The 20330-nt window shown below is 47.3% G+C and overlaps 2 protein-coding genes across 7 annotated transcripts in view; one reads left to right on the plus strand and one right to left on the minus strand.

Annotated features, from left to right (window-relative positions):
* Positions 1-20330, plus strand: part of STRBP (spermatid perinuclear RNA binding protein) — a 154327-nt gene that overhangs the window by 132252 nt on the left and 1745 nt on the right. For 3 of the 4 annotated variants that reach the window (XR_014004244.1, XR_014004245.1, XR_014004246.1), the window contains one exon: positions 19634-19754. Coding sequence is in view for 1 of the 4 variants with exons in the window: in XM_081179723.1 (XP_081035849.1) it covers positions 19634-19665 (32 nt within the window). In the remaining 3 variants the exon portion in view is untranslated. Of the gene's footprint in view, positions 1-19633; positions 19992-20330 lie in introns of those variants that run through there. The other variant, XM_081179723.1, reaches the window with a different exon arrangement.
* Positions 1-20330, minus strand: part of RABGAP1 (RAB GTPase activating protein 1) — a 189824-nt gene that overhangs the window by 5437 nt on the left and 164057 nt on the right. For all 3 annotated transcript variants that reach the window (XM_081179695.1, XM_081179696.1, XM_081179697.1), the window contains 8 exons: positions 16497-16610; positions 14333-14407; positions 9422-9547; positions 7770-7913; positions 4324-4365; positions 3216-3344; positions 1387-1479; positions 673-783 (listed from right to left, as the gene is read on the minus strand). In XM_081179695.1, coding sequence (XP_081035821.1) covers positions 673-783; positions 1387-1479; positions 3216-3344; positions 4324-4365; positions 7770-7913; positions 9422-9547; positions 14333-14407; positions 16497-16610 — 834 coding nt within the window. The remainder of the gene's footprint in view (positions 1-672; positions 784-1386; positions 1480-3215; positions 3345-4323; positions 4366-7769; positions 7914-9421; positions 9548-14332; positions 14408-16496; positions 16611-20330) is intronic.

The following is a 20330-nucleotide window of genomic DNA, read 5'->3' on the forward strand; positions in this document are numbered from 1 at the left end:
CTGCTGCCAAACTGGTAGAAAGTAAAAAGAAAAGAAGGAAGCCTGGATAGTTGCAAAAAAGGAAATGCTTTGCCTCATCAGAGCAAGCTTCCCCAACCAGGGGCCCAGAAGTCTTCAGCTGCTACGATTCATGGCCGTATTGCCTATGCCAACGCAGCAAGAATCTCCTTGTCCTTTCAATCCGCTGGTTCGGGTCCCACCTCCAGAGCAGGAGAAAACAAGCCTCCTCCATCTTCCATGGGACCTCTGTTATCCTGACACTTTTACCTTTACCTATCACATCTCTGTCTTCTACAGGCTAAACGTACCCAGCTCCCACAACTGTTTTGTCACACAGCAACCCTCCCCAGGACACTCAGGTGCAAGTGACTAGGGATAAAGCCAGTTTATGTTGGTCATGGGGCTCTGCTCTCAAGTCAACTGGGCTGAGAAGGCTGGAGGCAGGGAATGGATTCTCAAAGGGCAAAACCCAGGAAGCTGCCTTAAGCCAAATCCCTATTTGGGGGACACCAGGAGTTGAACCCAGGATCTTCTGCATGGAAAGCAGATGCCCTGTCGCTGGGCTACAGCCCTTCACAAAAGACGGGCTCTGTCCTCAGGGGCACCGAGAGAGAATGGCGGCCAAACAGACCGAAGGGCAGCGAATGGCCAGGCAAGGCCTCTGGCTCTTACATTGTCCAAGTCCTTCCTCAGGGCGATCTTGCTTGTCACCAGCTCGTGGGCCAGGTCATCATTCTCCTGCTCCAGCCTCATGTTCGCTTCCTGCAGGCGCCGATTGTCTCGCTGAATAGAGGCAAAAAAGAGTCAAAAGATAGCAAGTTCCTGAATCAATGACTCATTAAGTGACCCCACCTCAGAAGACACTGGATTAAGTTCCTAGAAGGCTACCAATGCTTCACCCAAGGGATGAGCGTCCCTGCTCCACAAGATGCTTCCTTATTTTCAAGGCAGTAGCCTCTAGGTGCCCCCAAACAACTGCCCCCAGAGCGGTCACCCCAGAGGGTAGCCTCCACCCTAAACCCTGCAATTAAACATTCATTGTAGCTGCCTGGAACTTGGCACTGCAAATAGGGGGCTAAGGAGCTTCCTTATGTCTTTTTTATGGAGGCCACCAACAGCTTGCCCACCAACAAAGACATGGGGTGTGTAAACAGGCAGGAGACTGACTTTTGCTGACTGAATTACAAGGCTGGAATTAAATGCTGCATATAGCCAGCAGGGGCAGGACTTTTTCAGTGGTGGTGCCCCTGGTTATGGATTTGCCTTCTCAGAAAGGATTGCCTGAGACCGTCCCTGCTCTGTGGTCCCTACACAATACAACACTGAGACACGTGTGGTTATCTGGTCCAAGGCTGGCCCCCAACATGACAGAATAACATAAATTACCTCAAATCTTTCTATGGGGTCTTCCTGCTGAGCCTGCTGCTCTCTCATGGCATGGTACTCCCGTTCATATTTCTTCAGCTTCTTTTGGCTAATCTAGGGGTCGGGGAGAGAATCAAGAGCATCTCAGTCAAGACATGTGGAGAAGCTGCGCTTTCGCTTCTTTTAACTCAAGATATCCGCTGGAGCCTTTTTATAAAAACAAAACGGAACTCTGATGATTTATTTGGCTGGGAGTCTCTTGCTTAGGAAGCTTACAGTTAGGCACCCTTCCAATTTACAGAGTTTGTCACTGGACACAGTAGGGAGGATAAATGAATTCTTATCAGTACATGTGTGGAGGAGTTGTGCATGTCGGGAGAGGGACAGAGGCTGTGACTTCAGAAGGACAGTGCCCCCATCACATAACCCTTAGAGCGCCTCAAAGCATCTTCAGCAAATGTCACACACACACACACACTGATCCAAGCTCCATGGAGCAGGTCTCCTCTTCCCTCGCCATTGCCTCACAAACACAGACATTTTCCCCAGAACAATCTTTCATGTTTTCACCTCAAGCGAGAGCTGGAACATATCAAGGTTGGCTTCTCAATAAGGAGGGGGCTTCAGGCTGGGAGTGGGGCTCAGGTAGCATTTATTAACCTGTACATTTTAACTTGTGCTAAGTCCATATCTATTGTGGCACGGACTTTCTGGAGACCCCCTCTTTTATGCAATCTGGCAGTTTTTTAACATTCCCTGACACTTAAGAAAACACACTACCCAGTGCCCTGCTTTTCTAACTGCTGAAATGTTATCACACAAATCTAAAGCCTTGGATTTATTTTTTTGACTTGGATTAAGCAGTATATTTGCTCCGCAAAACAAACAGTGTGGTGTAGCAGAGTGTCTAACCAGGGTTCAAACCCCCCTCGGCCATGGCCCTGGGCCAGTCACTGCCTCTCAGCCTAACCTACCTCGCAGGAATGTTGTTTTGGGGATTAAATGAGATGGGGAGGAGCCACATATGCCACCTTGAGCTTCATGGAGAAAAGGTGGGAAGTAAATGCAGGAAGGGAAAGGGAAAAGTGAAGCAAACACACTCCAACCTCTTATCCCTGTGAATGGGCATGCCAGCTAGCAAACCTGGGGCCCCCACCTGTCCCCCATCCCAATGAAGTAAGGTTTACTTTGAGGCTGGCTGAAAGGCCAATCAGCTCACCCTACAAAAAGGCAATTATCACTGTGAGAGATGAACGGAAAGGACAACAACAGGCAAGACTGTCAATCAGAAGGGGATGGGGAGCACGATTTGCAAAAAGATCAGCCTCTGGCACCAGCCTGAGGCTCTCCTCTAGATGTTCTGGACTACAGCTGCCATCAGCCCCAGTCTAGAACATCTGGAGGGCCCAGGCTGGTGCCAGAGGCTGCCCAGGAAGGATACCAACAGTTTTGTTAAGGGATGTTGTTGTTGTTTAGTCATTTAGTCGTGTCCGACTCTTCGTGACCCCCTGGACCAGAGCACGCCAGGCACTCCTGTCTTCCACTGCCTCCCGCAGTTTGGTCAGACAAGGGATGTTGGAGCGGCACAAAACCTGTCCTCTTGCTCCCTCTACTGGCAATGATGCAGAAGCTCCACCAAGACTCCCTCTGGCAGTGCAAGTCTTCCTCCCTCCACTTTACAGCAGCTATTTAACTGTCTGGAAAGTCTCCAGTCACAGCCAGAACAGGAGGCATCGCTGCTGGCAGTGCATGAGGGGCATATTCACCCTCCCACCCCCACCCCCGAGTATTTCATAGCAAGGCTCCACTTAAATGCAACCCCGCAAGGGCCGGTGGTTCCACTCACATACCTTCATGCTGCAAGCCAACTCCATCAGCCTCTTGGCATTCTCCTCAGAGCGATATCGCTTGGGCAGCTGCACGCGAAAGAACTTCAGAGCACCCTCGAAGTCAGTCAGCAGCAAGTCGTCCCTAGTTGTCTGAGAAAGTGCAGAGAAAAAGGGTTTCTGGAAAATGAAATTGTGTGGCACCCACATCCTGTAACCAAGGAAAGTGGTGGCAAAAGTAGCTTCATTTCTTCCTTAGGGAAGAACTTGGAAATGATATTTAACTCCGCTTTATTGAAAACAAAACACAAAACCCCCACAACACAACACAAAACATTCCTGTTTTCCTGTGTGGCTGTCTGCAGCCCAGTGCCAGATCACACACACCCCCTGCTGGTTGGGGCCAGTGAGGTTTGCGGTCCCATGCACCCTGAGGGCAGCACCTTGGTGCAGGCTGCTGTGGGGCAGGAGTCCTTTGTGATGGAAGACAGGATGGAGGGAAGGCTAGTAAGGTTAAGGGACAGGATGTCTGGATTGTCGCAGACAGTTTAAAACTGAAAGTTTTGACAATGGCAGGAAGTTCTGAAGCAAGAGCAGCCTCCCTGCTCTCCTTATCCACCCACGCTAGTGGCAAAATGCAGGCACTGAGTGGGAGGAAAGCCTCATTCTGCTAGGTCCTTCCTAGCAAAGTACGGTTCATCCTTCCCCACTCCACCCCACCCCAGGGAAGACAAAGAGAGACAGGCACTCCCGTCCAAGGTGGGCAGGAGGGAAGGTTGCTCACAGTCTGTCCCGACTACCAGTGGGGAGTTACTGGATCCCGGCTCCTTCCTTCCTTTTTTTAAAAAAATAATGTCTATTTACCCCAGCGCTTTTTTCTACGCTGCAAACATGGCCCCATGGGTGGGGAGAGAGCCCCAAGGTGTTCAGCAAGAGCCCCATTGTAAAGCTCACTCCACTGGAGCCAGCACCCACTAGTCATTCTCTTGCCAAGTTCTTTCTTTTAGACCCTGCTTTTAAAAATTGTAAGATAATTCTGCAGGACGGCTTAAGGATTTCTACAGTGCAGACATTCACCGCAGGGCTTTCGGCACAAATCGTGTGAAGCGGAACAGAGGGGCTGGATACTCACTTTTAACAACCCAAGGGCAACATTGAATATAACACTGATGCCCTGCAGGGGAAAAAACAAGAAAGAAAAGTAGTGAGAGACAAAACCAACATTCGGAGCAGTCTCTGCCAAGTCTGTTCTGGACGAGAACTATCAGCCCCAGAACCCATTCTGATTTATAGTCTGTTAAACAGACAGGTATTTCTCTCTGCTCCAAAGCCTTGATATCCTCTACTAAGCGTCATCTTACTGCAGGGGGTGAGGACGTAAGCTAAATGTACCCAGAAGACTCAACAGCTCATTGCTGCTGTACAGCTTCCTAGAACACAAGCTCCACCAGCAAGTCTGCATATATTTTTCTTGTAATTGTGGGCAGAGAAGAGAGAAAGAAGAGTGCCTAGACATTTGCACAACTAGATCATGGGATGCAGCCTCCACCTGAACTGCTTTGATTTCAGGAAAGGGTTCCTATCCTTCATGCTTGAAAACGAAAAGCTGAAAATGGGCAGACAGTTCCTCTGGCAGCTCAGAAGAGACAGGCCAGAGCAGAGCTGATAGCTGCTATTTTCAGCAGGGTGCACCACTCTCCGCCCCATCACACACACACACACACACACACACATACACACACCGAGGAGCACAGACCCCAGCTGGGAAAGGAACAGAACGATCTCTCAGTAAAAGGGGGCACAGGAGAACTGTGCCATTTTCCGAGGGGGAAAGTCCACTGAGAATTAATGAATGTTGCTAATTAGCAAGCGAGTACACAAATTATTAAAACTGCCTCCCAGGAAGCCATTCCCGCCACCACTGCTGCTGCTGCCTGGCTAAAATGTGCTCTGTTCACTGCTCCCTCACAAATGTGATTCAGACATGTTTCGTCAATTTTGCTGCAAGGTTTGGAGGAACCCTCTAAATCTCTCGAACAAGAACACTACACTGCATTGAATTCCACTTTTAAGTTCTCCTTCCAGGTCTGAACCTTCTTTTTTTAAAAAAATAAATTTTATTGATTTTCCATACAGTTATACATTTTTATCCAAAAAACAACAAATTATCTCTGTTTTGAACTTCCTTCAGCGTCTCTGACAATCATCTGTATTTATAACTTTAGTTACACATTCCCTTCTTTCGTATTGCCGTTATACTTCCCTGCTCCCCCTATTTCATATTAACAATACTTCTCTGGTTTTACAGTGCCTCTTGAAATCCCACTAGCGTTGTGTTCACGCCACATATGTTTTTCAGATAATCTACGAACTGTAATCTATGCGGAATTGGATAAATTAACTGGGAAAATCAGATACACCAAAGACCAAAAGTTCATCGAAGACTGGGGAAAGTTCGTAGATTATCCAGGTCTGAACCTTCAGCCCCCACGGATGCCCCTTGCACAATCCGGTGTTTGTTTAGGGAAGGGAATCCAGGGGAACCCTCCGAACATGGCCAAATAGTCTAGATCAAGGCCCACCCTTACGATGCCCTCCAGATGCTGCTGCACTGCAACTCCCTTCATTCCCAGCCAAAGGCCTTGCAGGCTGGCCTGACAGGAGCTGGAGTCACGCACAATCCCTTCTCCTGGTATGGCAGGCTGGTCCCTAAGAAGGTGCCCCAAATGGAACTGGGTATGGGGCAGCATGAATCGGCAATGACTTTCAAATATTTAAATCAGAAAAGGAGGGGAAACAATTCCTCACCAGAGTTCCACACCATCAGAATCCCAAAACAATCAGAAGCCCCAAAGCCAAAAGTGTTTCTGCCAAATGCAGAATGGTGATTAATACCCAGTTGCCTTAAGACCAGGTCAGACTATGTCCCTCGTTCACACACCATGACACACCCCATTTAAGCGTTTTCCACAGAACTGCTTTGTTTCTCTTGCTCACTCTGCTCCTTTCCAATAGCACCAGGAAGAAACAAACCATGATCTCTGGCTTCAGCGCTATGACCAAACCATGGGCTAGGTGTTGTTTCACTGCTAAGGAACCACAATCTGCAGGCAAGGTTTTCTCTTGGCTTACAGACTGTGGTTTGTTGAGGGTGGAATGAGCAACAGTCCCTGGGTTGGGTGTAGTAGCACAAAGCCAGGGATAGCGGTTTGCTCTCTCTGCAGGCCAACAGTCCACAAAGGCATCCTCTCCCGTGTCATATAGACTGGCATCGCCTGCCCAGGCTGGCAGTGGCTCTCAAGCAAAGATCTCTCCCATCGCTGTAACTGGAGATGCAACTGAGCTGCAATCTCTCCCCGGCTTTATGGATATTCCTAGCACATTATGACAACAATGAACTCAAACAAGAACAGCACGTACTAGAAAGTGGCACGGGAAGACCTTACCCAAGCAATTGGCCATGGGTCCCACAGGGAAAAGACCTGTGGGTCTCTTCTCCCAAGTAACTAAGACGTCTAATCTAAGCATGCTGATTTCCTCCTCCCTCACAGTGCATCTTCCTTGTGTGTCGTGTCCTTTTATATTGTAAGCCTGATGGCAGGGAGGGCTCTTTTTTATATATGAATTGTGAGTTTCCTTGGGACCTCTATATGACTAAAGAGCAAGGTGAAAAATAGTCTCAAACTAAAAAGACTTCTCTACCATCAAGCATGTTTGTCAACAGCATAGCAGTCCTCAGCATTCTTCTTGTTGTGTTGCAGCATTTAGAAATGGAGGTGATTTTAATGCATTAGTTCCTTTTAACCTTTTGTATTTATTTATTTTTGCCTCATTTATTTTTACTATATATTTTAATGTAACAATATATTTTGGTTGATGTCGTTTCTTTAAATATTGTATTAGCATGTACATTCTTTTCTGCAGCTGATACAACCATAATGGTAATAGAATCAAAGAGATGGAAGGGACCTCTGAGGGTCATCTAGTCCAACCCCCTGCAAGGCAGGAGTCCTGCCCACAGCCATCTCTGGGTGGGCTTGAACCACCAACCTTCTGGTTAACAGCAAGAATGACTGACCCACTGCGCCACCTGAGAACTATAAGCAACAATAAAAGCAAGCTTTTAGCAAGCTCTTCTTGGCACCACATTCTGCCCATAACTTAACCCGGCCATTTATGCCCAAAACTTTCTTGAAGCTGCTGAATCATTTCCTTCCTCCAGCACCAGCTTCTTGCACACAGCCATTCAGAGATTAAGGGGGACAAAGCTGACCTCCTTTGCCAGCGACTCAATGCCCAGATCACACACAGGCACACAATAGGTGGATTCTAAGAAATTGGAGATTAACATCTAATGCACTGGCTGGAAGACATGATGCCATGTCTACAGAAGGCTGGAAAAACATCTATGAAAATGAACATGATTGTGAAACTCTTTATATATACCATCCTTCTCTCCACCCTTTTATTTTTGCTTGCTTACAAGGAAGAGGAACTCTCGTGTGTTTAGTTTATAACTAAATATACCCATGTGAAGGGCCGGGATTAATGGAATTTGTCAAAGGCGATCGCCCTTACCTCACACAGCAGCAGGTCAATGATGTGGAAGACCATATAAAGGGGGAATTTTGCTGTGAACAGTGTGAGGAACCATTGGGATGCATACATGTGTGCTTCAAGGCTGATGTCCAGAAAGTGGTTGTAGAGGTCAGGAATGTACTCCTAAAAGAGAAGAAAAAGACAAAAGTTTGCCCCAAATAGCAATAAATAAATAACACAACCATCTTCTCATCTGCAAGATGCTGTTTAAGATGGAAGCACGCAACGGACTCATAATGCACCACAGAACATTTAAGTTTCCCATTAACGTAATTTAGAACGTTTAGGTCTCCTGGACATCAACGCCCCTGGGCAGCAACTAGCTTCAAAAAACACCCATTCAGGTGCATTAATGGTGGCAGCAGGGGAGGGGCAAGACCCAGTGTCCCGTCCCGTCCCCCCCCCCAATGACCCCAATGGCCTGCTGAAATGCCAAGATGCCCAAGGGCAGCCGGCTGCTGAAGGCTACTGCAAATGACCTGGCAAGGAACTTTTCACTTGCCTGGCATTCTAGAAACACGGGGATTCAGGCATGTGAGCCTGCTCAAACTGTAAAGTGCTAATCAGAGGCCCTGCCGCGAATTCCTTCATCGCTGGAGATGTGGTAGGTGGACACGTGGTTGGGGGGGGGGGCTACTCCAGTGTGGCCCCAAAACTGTGGAATGGCCTCCCGCGTGTGCTTCCCCACCCCAGCTGCACCTCCAGCAGCTTTCAGATGTGGAGCAAATAAATTCTTTTTCTAAGGGATCAATCAGACGGCTGCTGGCACAAATGTAGACAAGTCTGTTACCTATAGGGTAACTTTAGTAAAAAATAAAATTGCAGCCCCCCTTTTTTTTAGCAAAAAACAACTGCCAAGGGGATCTTTTTTACAAAACCTAAACCTAAATGAACTGAGGAACTTTGCAATCTTAAATTTTGACAATCTATGTTTTAATTTGTTCTTGGATTCTTATTACTGTTTTTGGTGACTAGTATTGCAATGGTCTTTGCCTAACGGACAATACAAATCTGACTAAGCATTTTCACTTAATGAATTCTTGGGTTGTCGTATCAATTATTTATTATTATTATTATTATTATTATTATTATTATTATTATTATTATTATTATTATTAAAGTCCACTGCTTCTCCTCTATTGTTATTCATTCATTCATTATTACACTAAATATATAGTGTGTGGCTCTTTTGAACAATTCACAAGATGCTTCAAGTACACTTGGTAGAAGAACAACAATTTAAAAAGAAAAAAGAAAGAAATTGAAGGGGAGAGAATAAAGGCATGCTATTCCAGGGCTGGGGGAAGCTGTGCTGCACTCCAACTCCCAGCATGGTCAGTAGGCAGGGATGATGGGAGCTGGAGTCCAGTAATGAGGATCACAGCAGCCACCCCACTCTCCCTGCCACTGTGCTACACACGCCGTTGCGATAGTCGTGGGAAGAAGAAAATGGCCAAGGGAAGAATGTGGCACAGCTTGTCTCATGATTAAAGGCCATGTGGCCACCCCTCAGCCAGGCCACCACTGTTAGCATCACCTCTGGACTTCACCTTGCAAAGAGCATCACTCTCTCGGATGAAACCCCACCCCCGGTCAAATCTCGGTCTCCGGGGACAGACAGCACCCCTTACCTGCATGAGTCGCTCCAACTGATAAAACTTGCAGTGCAAATCTTCAAAATTCTGTTTGAAAAGCTCCCTGAGTCCGTAGTCAAACATGATTTTGACCAGAACACTAAACGCCTGTTCTTCAGGCATCTGTCAAAGACAAAGAACAAAACCGGCTGTCATTTTTAAAAGGGTGTGGGGTGTGGGGTGGGGAGCTAAGCATGATAATCTAACTTCTTCCTTCAGTCTTTCCTACCAGTATGTTGAGAGAACCACCTTACTTTATTGGCAGCCAAACATGGGCCACATTTACACCTTATTTTTAAAGCACTATAAAAATAGGGGGGTGCCATATTTCAAAAAGTGAAAATCCAAACACAAAAGTTGCTTAGTTTTTTTTTCTTCAAAGGTGCTAAACTTTTTTTGCCAGATCACAAAAAAGAAAGAAAAGAAAGAAAAGGACGTTTTTGAGCTACTTTTAAGGAAAATTTCCAAAATCTACACTTCCAACATGGAAGTCTGGATTTTCCTGGACATTTAAGCTAACCCACCCAGGCACTGCTGGGAAATTTCAGATGCATGGCAGTCCTAACTATACCACTTTAATCATCCATTCTGGGAGCTACAGTTTGTTAGGGATGTCGAGAGCTATTAGAAGACACCCATTTTTCTCACAGGGCTAATGCTCCCAGAATAGTTTAACAATCAAGCCCTCTTCCCAGGGAACTCTGAGAATTGTAGCTCTGGAATGCAGGGTCTCCTAACAACTCTCACCACCTTTAGCAAACCACAGCTTCTGTAATTACTTTGAGGAAGCCATGACTGTTTAAAAGTGGTGCCTTCCATGGTTCCAGTTACAGATAGGTAGCCGTGTTGGTCTGCCATAGTCAAAATAAAAAAATTCCTTCCAGTAGCACCTTAAAGACCAACTAAGTTAGTTCTTGGTATGAGCTTTCGTGTGCATGCACACTTCTTCAGATACACCTAACCTCCTGCGTGTATCTGAAGAAGTGTGCATGCACACGAAAGCTCATACCAAGAACTAACTTAGTTGGTCTTTAAGGTGCTACTGGAAGGAATTTTTTTATTTTGTTTAAAAGTGGTAAAGGTGTGCTTTAAATGTATGGTGTGAATGTGGCCCTACTCTACTCCCACAAGGAAAAGGCAGATTATTGCTCATTCTTTCTGCCACCAATGAACCGTAAACCACCACAGGTTGTGTGAGAAAATGACAGCAAGGGAAGGTTTAGCAGCAGTTCAGCAGAAAATGAGGAGTAAACTGATGGTGTCATATCTACTCTTAGGAACGGAAGAGTCCTGCATCTGATATTCGGAACCATCCTGCCTCCAACAGCGAAAGTGGAGCACAGCAATCATGGCTAGAACCCACTGGTAGCCTTATCCACACCATGCCAGACTTAAGTGGGTATCCTTACCCAGGGCGTTCTGGAAAAGTCTGTCATCTTCCCTTGCTCAAAAACTCACCCTGTTTTTCCACAGTAATGAAGGTTCATGTTCTGGGCCAGGTCAACCGGGTCTTTTACAAGTTGAGGGGGGAATAGGTTAAAAAAAAAGGTAAAGGATCTCTGGACACTTAAGTCCAGTCAACGGCGACTATGGGGTTGCGGCGCTCATCTCGCTTATAGGCCAAGGGAGCCAGTGTTTGTCCACTAACAGCTTTCCAGGTCGTGTGGCCAGCAGGACTAAACCACTTCTGGCACAATGGAACACTGATGGAAGCGAGAGCGCATGGAAACACTGTTTACCTTCCTGCCACAGTGATACCTATTTTATCTACTTGCAATGGCATGCTCTCAAACTGCTAGGTTGGCAGAAACTGGGACAAAGCCCGGTGACGCGGATCTGAACTGCCGACTTTCCAATCAGCAAGCCCAAAGACTCAGTGGTTTAGATCACAGTGCCAATCGCGTCCCTACTGAGGGGGAAATAAAACTGTTGCAAAGAGGGAGTTTGTGGTGCTTTTGAAGAATGCACCAGGAAGGCTCATGCACACCTCATGAACATTTGAGAGGTGCACTCACAGAAGTCCAAGACCTCTATCCAAGGGCCCAGGAAAGCCACCCATTTTGAGTGATATTTTCAGCTTCTGTTGCTCTGCAGGCTGCCCTCTCTTAAAGACAAGCAGGTATCACAATTCAAAGGCTTACATCTCCAGACTGGGATTTAAGCTCTTAAAAACCCATCACAATCTTCCAAAAGCAACCTCAGAAGCAATTCTAAGATCCAATTTAAGCGCAATTTCATCTTCATTTCTTATGAATTGCACAGCTAATGCCTGCATTGCCTGTGGCGAGGCGAAGAACCGCTAAATTCATTATTCTGTGAGGTCTCAAGTTTTCACTGTGAATATTGGGAGCTGCTGTTCAATTACAACAAAACTACCCTTATGACTGGTGTTCAGAATATCTCCCTACAACTTTCTTGTGTCATGGGGGGGGGGGGGAATACTTTCCTCTCAAACTGACAGGAAGTCTGGTTTTCAGAGACACACCAAGTCTCTTTATATTTAGTATAAGAAGATGGTACAGCCATCATTCAAATAAGCTGAAGGGTTGCTGGGGGGTGGTGGGATATTTTTAAAAAAGAAAAAGGAGCCTGCTGTGGATCAGAACAACAAATGGGCTTGGAAGCTCTGCAGAGTGTCATTCAGTAACTGACAGCAGAGATAGCTAGTTTGAGGAAGCGGGGAGAGAGCAGAGAAAGAGAACCAACAACATGAATGTGGTTTAAAAATAACTTTTAGCAGCAGAAAGGGAATTAAGGGTGTTGGAGAGAAGTAGCTGCAAAAAATGCCCAGCAACTGATGGAGTGGGGTGGACAGCCAGGGAAACGAAGCGAGACAGGGCAGGCATCCCTGCTGGTATTCTGAGTTGGCTGTTTCCAAGGAGCAAGAGGAAACTTGCAACCAGTACCCGAAGGGGTCATCCAGACAACTCCTTTTGAATAGATTGTCCAAGATTTCCCCGTGGTGGACTCCGCACAGACCGGTTCACCCCTCAAAGGCCCACATAACCTCTGATGTGTTAAGAGAGGGAAAGAAAAGACATTCAGCCTTGGGAGTGGGTGGTCATCTTAAACTACAAAGCCCACCCCCCCACCAGCTTTTATTTCACACCTGCAACAGACTGTAGGCTCCCTTCAAGCCTTTCTACAAAGCTCATTTAGTCAGAGGCCACTGGTGAGATCTGGAAATCAGTCCACTCAGGCACCAGAAGAAACCTGTGGCCCAGAGCCCAAGCTGGTCCCAGGTAGACTTCGAACTGAGCAGCCTGCTAACCTGACTTGACTCCCCGACTGACAAAAGCAGGAAAAGAACATGCCACCCATCTTCCTGGTAAATGCACAGGATTTATGAAACTTGGACCTGTACCAAAATGCTGCACTGTGGAGTGCTTGTGCTCAGGGTGCCAACCAGCCAGCCATGCCCTTTGCCAGGATACTCCATTCAAACACCAACAGGTTTCCTGACTGTCCATCCTACTGTCAGGGACTGGGCAGAAGAGGAGGAGGAATAGTGGACACCGCCTCCTCAGCCTGAACCTTCCAGAGAAGAGGAAGACAGTAGAGATTTACAACAGTGGGTTGCGGGAGGTCACAGCTCAGAGGCTGCAGAAGGGAGAAGCTGGGAAATATTGGGAGAGGAACAGGAAGAAGCAGCAGCACCAGGGGAGAGGCAGCGGACAGTGTATTTAGAAAGCACTCCAGACACCCCCCGAAGCCGGTGGGCATTGAAAGTAGGAGAACAGAAAGCTCAGAGGCAGAAAGCACAGACCATCCAATGTAGGGATGGCGTATAATGGGAGAGATGGAGGGGGTGGGGTTTCACTGGGAGCAACGCCATTACTACAAGAGGCAGCTTTTCTAAGCCTCTCTCTGTGAATATTGAATAAAAGACTTGGTAAGAACTCTCCTTGTTATCTATCCCTGGCAGCCTACCGTGGGGGGATCGGATTCCCTGGAGCCTGACACCTACCACTCGGATTCTGCAGCCAACGAGCATGCTCAGTCCTTATTGGACTATTTTAAAAGTTTCTCCCCCCCCCCCCCGCTATGTGTTTTTCCTTTTCCTACTTCTACAAACCTTGGGCTGCTCCTCCCTACCAGCAAGCATTCTCCTTATCTCAATTTGGGCTGCAAATCTGCCCTAGCTCTGCACCCAAGTTCACTATTAGCGTGTATGAAGAATGAAAAATTTCAGTTCTGTAACATCTCTAGAAGAGACAGCAACCATGTATGGAGCAACTGTTTCTGGACGTGAGGAAGTTTTGGGATCTTCACAATGGATCCACCTGCATTACTGCTCAATAGCACAAAGAACAACAAGAAACCAACAGGCAGCCTGGATGGAGTTTGGAAATGTTAACAACCTGATCCAACAGAGCTCTTCCATCTGTTCTTACATATAGATTATATGTACAATTAATTACATATACATATAAATTATAGGATAAAATATTGTCCTGGTTTTGATGATATAAAAATCACTAGACTTGCAGTGATTCATTGCTAGTTGTTGGTTAGGTAACTGCTGCAACCTTTGATTTGTGGGCATGTAAGCAGGCTTTAATGTATGTTTCAGCAAACAGCATCAAAGGCGATTTAGACATTTAAAAGGGGGAAAGGGAACGAAGGGTGACGTTACATTCAAGGAAACCAATACAAGACACAGAACATACATGGATGGGTCACATACCAGGGTCTCCTAAACACTCAGGAACATTTGCCCATCCTCCTGCCAGGTTCAAAGTGCTCACGGATTCTGATTAATTAAACAGGTCTTGGGCAGTGAGGGAGGCGGGGAAGGCAGAGCAAAGGGAGACTGGGTTGTGCCTGAGTGCCGCAGAGGGCCTCCCACCCCACGCTTTGGAATGTTCTTGCACAGGGCCCTCTCTCAGGTAGCAAAGAGGAACTCACGTGTAGAAGCAGCACAGCAGCAAGGAATGACTGGCCCTGGCAGTAGCCAATCTCTTCATCGTAGACAGAATAGGCCTGGAAGAAGAATCAGGAAATGGTCAAGACTTCAACAACACAAGATGCCCCACCTGAATGATTGCTTGCTTGCATTTATAGCCTGCATTCCCTCCAAGGAGCTCATAGTTCTTCTCCCCACTTTATCCCAACAACCTGTGAGGTAGGTTAGGTTGAGAGGAAGTGATTGGCCCAAGGGAACCTAGTGTGCTTCATGGCCGAGTGGGGGGGATTTGAACCCTGGTCTCCCAGGTCCTAGTCTGACACTATAACCACTACACCACCACCACTGGCTTGGCCACAACCACCCCTGCTCCATTCAAAACAGCCTCCCAGCTTCAGTGTGCCTCTGTATATTATGGCACGGAGGCTGCTTGTTGCACAGCAGGAGTGTTGCTGTGGCAGGGAGCAGGTTATGAAGGTCACTACCTTCTGGCTGAAAACAAGGGCTGCCTCCGTCTCAGCCATCCAGAGAACCAACCTTGTTCCAATCACACAATCTGTCTGCACGTGGAATAGCTTACTTTGTCCGTCAGCACAGAAAGGGCTGACAAAGGGAACTTGGAGCAAGTCAGTGAAGGCTGCTAAGGAGGCAATTTCGGGCAACGGGGTGCTTATCCTGACCAGGATTTCACAAGAGTCACCAGAAAAGTGAAACATCTGCAGGGGATCTGCCCACCAAAGCCTTAGGCCCCCCGGCCTTTTGCAGGCAGGGAGCCCAGGACACCTAGCAAGAGGGGCATAATTTCACCTTGATGGCATTTTAGAGAGAGAGAGAGTGGAAAGCTAAGTCCTGGGCCAGGGTCTTGGTTCACTGAGCTGCAAGGGTGGGGGTGGGGGTGGGGCTGAAGCATAAATGCACACCGTGGGGATCTGGCATGCACATCCAACTCTCCCAAAATAAGCCAGAGCATGTTTGAGACCCGAGGTATTTTATGCAGGGATAATAACACAAAAACAAATCTTTCAAGCTGCGCTGTTAAGTCTTTGATTTGACTATCAATTATAGACAGGGAGCGGATAGGAAGCTGCTTGCGCCAGTCCTTGGTCCGCGTCCCACGCAGAGCTCATCCTTTTTAATGGTGAGCTTTGTCAGAGAGCTTAGGAGGTGGCCAGGAAGCCAAGCTGCTTCCCCAGGCCAAACAGTCTCTGGAGGAGGAGCAGGCAGCAATGGCAGCTTTCTAAATGCCAGGTTCAAAGAGCCGGATCCTCCGGTCAAGCAAGGTAAAGGGATCAAACCAGAGTGCGGACATTTTTTATTTTAACCTGCTAATTGCCTCCCGCATTTTAATGAGTGGCTTGAATGTGTTTGTGGTTTGCCTTATAATGCAAATGAGGAGTTGAATAATTTTCCAGAGTGTTAGAGAGGAGCAAAGATCCTTTTGCTGAGACTTCCTTTGCTCTCTGCCACACAAAAAAAGAAATACAGCAGCCGCTCCAGTTGATGCAAGGAGCCCAGAAGATCTGGGAATGCCCTTTGAGGCAAAAGGCTGATTTGCCCAGGCATCCACGAGCACAAACTTGTGCCCTCTGGATAATTCTGGACTACAATCCCAGTAAGGCTAAATTAGCAGGCACAACAGGCAATATGTTTCAACAACCTTTTTGCTGGGGGTGTTTAGCCTAGAGAAGAGAAGACTGAGAGGGGATAAGACAGCCATCTTCAAATATCTGAAGGGCTGCCACATGGAAGACAGAATACGCTTGTTTTCTGCTGCTCCAGAGGGTGGGACCCAAGACAATGAATTCTAATGACAAGAAATGAAATCCCAACCAAATGATAGGAAGAACTTTCTGATGGTAAAAGGTGTTTGACATGGAATAGGCTACCTCGGAAGGTGACAGATTCTCCCTCGATGGAGCTTTATAACCAGAGATTAAAAGGTCACCTGCTGGTATTTAGCTGTGATACTTGTAATGCAGGAGGCTGGGCTAGAGGACTCTTGGGGTCCCAACCCCATAATTCTATTATCAACACTACATCTCACACTTGTAGGTGCTTTCATGACGAAGAACCCAGGGCTACCCTGGCCTAGCACATTTATTCCCACAAGGACGCTCCACCATCCTGGTCCACAAGTGAGCCAAGACAGCATCACGGTCAGGGTACCTTGCATATTTTGTACAGGGAGTCCTGGCCATCGCCCCCAGTGTCCTTGAAGTAGTCATGGGCAGGGAACGTCCGGTTGATGTCGCGTGTGATGGCACTGTCCTGGGGAGACTCCTGCAAAGACAAGGAGAGAGGAATTGGGGGGAGACTGTTAAGCCCCAGAATTATGGGTGTGGTTGCAGCTACAATAAGACGCTGGGGACGGGGGCAGGAGTGTGAATCAGAGATAGCATTTTCCAATTTTAAAGTGAGAGGTCACATGTAAGAGAAAGGTGCTGTCAATTCACACTCTCATTAAGATTCTTCATTTCTACATGAAAATCCAGTGCAGAGGAGGAATCTACAGGAGGCAAAGGGTGACCTTAAGCATTAGTAGGAGCCAAGGGGGAGAAAATAAAAGCTCAAGGTGCCAGATTCCCCCCACCCACCCCTTTCTGGGTACTATGCCAGCTCTGGACACAGGCTACTCAGGCACCAGCTACTGAGGTTTCCTGGTCCTGCTTAGTATCAAGATTTATGCAGACTACTCAATGGAACCAGTTGTGGGAGAAGGGGAGAAAAGAATCCCCTTCCCTTGCAGTCAGAGTGCCACATTTAAATTGATAAAAGAAAACAGACTCCCACTTCCTGTGCATAGTTTATGGAAGGTTAACCAAGTTTCTTACCTCTTTCACCCAGGAAGTTGTAGGAACACAGGAGGGTGCCACACACTGAGTCAGATCATAGATCCATCTGGCTCAGTACTGACTGGCAGCAATGGCCCTGCAGAGTTTCATGCAGGGATCTCCCTCAGTCAGGAATTGTAACGGAGATGCTCTACCACTGAGCTATTCTCTCGCCTCCCTCCAACTCCCCAGAGAGCATCCCACCAGTAATTATTATCACTGTTTATTAGATTTGTATACCGCCCTTCATCTGTAGATCTCAGAGTCGTTCACACACCTTGTACATTTTATACCATCCAACAACCTGTTGTGTCTGCACGGTGAGCAGCTTCCATCATCAGCTCTGCACGGATTCACACAGAGGCTCTACTTTCACGGCAGACTCTCGAAGCCCAAAGCACAACATTATTCTCCAGGTTCTGAGCCTGACAGGCGATGGGTGGTGACTGCTTTGCACAAGCCGCCTGTCCTCCTTCTCCAGTGGGCTCAGCTGGCACTTGCAGGCAGAGTCGTGGCCATTTCATTGAACTCAAAACTGCACTGGCCGTAGCTACAAGAGCCACAATGCATTGCAGAATTCTGACCAGAAAAACTCCCTACTAACTTTTTGTTCAAATGAAGCTTCTAGTCTTCCAAGGTTGCAGAAACAACATAGGCAACGTTTGGTAAAATAACAAACCAGTAGGGAGGTGAGCAGGATTTCTGCTGATGGGTCGTGCCAGCATAGGAAGCCTATACCTGGCTAAACTGTTTGCCCCTCTAGACTAGTGCTGTTTACTCTGACTGGCAATAGCTCTCCAGGCAGGAAGAGAATTTCCCCATCACTTATTACCTGACCCCTTTAGCTGGAAATGCAGGCAGCTGAATCAGGGATGTTTGCACTTCCACTGCTCTTCAGAACTCCCCCCTCCCCCCAAAAAAAACCCCACTATAAGAAGAAAAATGAATTCTGCAAAAAATTCTGTGCAGATCTGCCAATCTGGTCCTGAACTTATTTAAGTGTGCTTACAAGTGTCGTGCTTGATGGGAAATTTGAACATGGTGGAAACCCACCCCCCTCCCCAAGCATTATGCCTCCCTAGCCTTGCCAAATTAAAAACCAAACAATATTTGTGGACTTTCCGATACCCTGCTCTCAATGAACACCCTAACAATGCAATTACTGTGTATCTGAATCTTTAAGGTGGAGTTTGCTTGAAGCACAGAACCAGGTAAGCAAAGCTTGCAAAAGGACAACCACAGTTATTGTCAACAATCTCATATCCCCAATGTGTTACTTTAAGCAGAAGCGAATTGTGGTAGCTTTCGAATAGTACTGGCGGGCGGGGGCACAGAAAACCCCTCTAGAAAAAAAGGCGCGATACTATTAAGTGAGACACCAACCTGTTCAGGGGGGATGAGTTTGAGATGACTGGGTTGCTGCGATTCATTGATTTACTGCATTTATCTCCCATTTTTTCCTCCATGGAGCACAAAGTGGCGTACACAATTCTCCCCCTCTCCATTTATTCCCCCCCAACCCTGTGAGACAGATTAGGCTGAAAGAGGCAGTGACCAGCCCCAAGGTCACCCAGTGAGCTTCCAGTGGTCTCCCAAGTCCTAGTCTGCCACTGCAACCACTACACAACATTGGGCCGTGGGTGTTGTACGCAAGAGCGACATGCTTCTCTCTCCTAAATGTGTAGTGGCACCAAGACTTGGCCGAAGGATTCTGGAACCACTACCCTTTTACTGGAACATTCTGTTTAGGGAGTGAAAGGAAGGGGGGTGGGAAATGTACGGAAATGATAACATTTTGAAATGTGTGTTTTGGTGGTACAAACAGAATGCAGTCACAGCTATTGTGTGAGCCCCTTCTCCAGCTCCTATTTTTATACCTTTCTGTGAAGAATGGATGTCTGGGTCATTTCTCAGGCTTCTGGTGTGGGAGTGGGGGCAAGGCAAAGGGAAGCGCTTGGAAGTGTGCGCGCACACCCTAGGATTGAAAACAGATGGCGATAAATGGCAGGAAGAGGGCAGGAATGGCATAGGTGGGAGAGCAGAGCATTCTCCGCTGTGAGAATGGAGGGCGGCTGGCACCGGAGCCATCTCAGCAGTTTTCCAGGGACAGCCAGGCTCAGAAAGGTACCATATATTGGGGGGGGGGCGCTAGAGGCTAAAAGAAGAGGAAGGGCCTAAGTAAGATGCATGTTATAATGCCAAATTATCTGAAACTGACTGCACGTGCATTCAAATAAAAGAGGAAAATCTTCAAACAAAAATCATTCTCAACACATGTTTTCTCCAACAGTTCCTGTTCTTTGACTATGGCATGGGTAGGTAAACTAAGGCCCAGGGGCCAGATCCGGCCCGTGGACGGTCCGGCAATCAGCGTGTTTTTACATGAGCAGAATGTGTCCTTTTATTTAAAATGAATCTCTGGGTTATTTGTGGGGCATAGGAATTCATTCATATATTTTTTTCAAAATATAGTCCAGCCCCCCACAAGGTCGGAGAGACTGTGAACCAGCTCCCTGCTGAAAAAGTTTGCCGACTCCTGGGCTATGGCAAAGTAAATGATGATGTATTTCTTCCAAAGGGCTCAAGATTGCAGGTAGGCTAGATTGCATCCCACCCCCCTGGTCCCCAGATCCCATTGGTGCTGGTGCCCATTCAGCCTGGTGTATTTTTTAGGCCCCACCTTATTTCTGTGGTTTTAGGATCTCTTAAAGGACTTTTTAATATTGTGTTTCAATCATTGTAGCCTTGGGACTTTAAGAGCAGAGAGTGGGGTAACAAGAATGCAGAGAAGGGAGGGCAAAAGTAAGTAGCTGGAGCCAAAACCAATGGCCAACTAATTCCAGTTTTATGCCCACCCTCTCCGCTGATGTCCCACACAGCTGGCTGTACCCCCCTGGGATGCATGTAAGAAGGCAGGCCCCCCAATGCTGGCTGAGGGCACGCTGACAGTACCCCCATCACCTTAATGGGGATATGACCTACCCTCAGAACAGGCCACCTGTATGGAAGGCAAAACTGAGAGAGCCTGACTAGCTTGCAATCACTCTGTGGGCTTCGTGACAGAAACTGGGGGCCTAAACTGTTGAGAGCCTGTGTGGCGCAGTGGCTAGAGCGCCAGACTGTGATCTGGGCAACCGGAGTTCAAATCCCCACACATGGCCATGAAGGT

Source organism: Podarcis bocagei, assembly GCF_964188305.1.
Source record: "Podarcis bocagei genome assembly, chromosome: Z".
Taxonomy (NCBI): domain Eukaryota; kingdom Metazoa; phylum Chordata; class Lepidosauria; order Squamata; family Lacertidae; genus Podarcis; species Podarcis bocagei.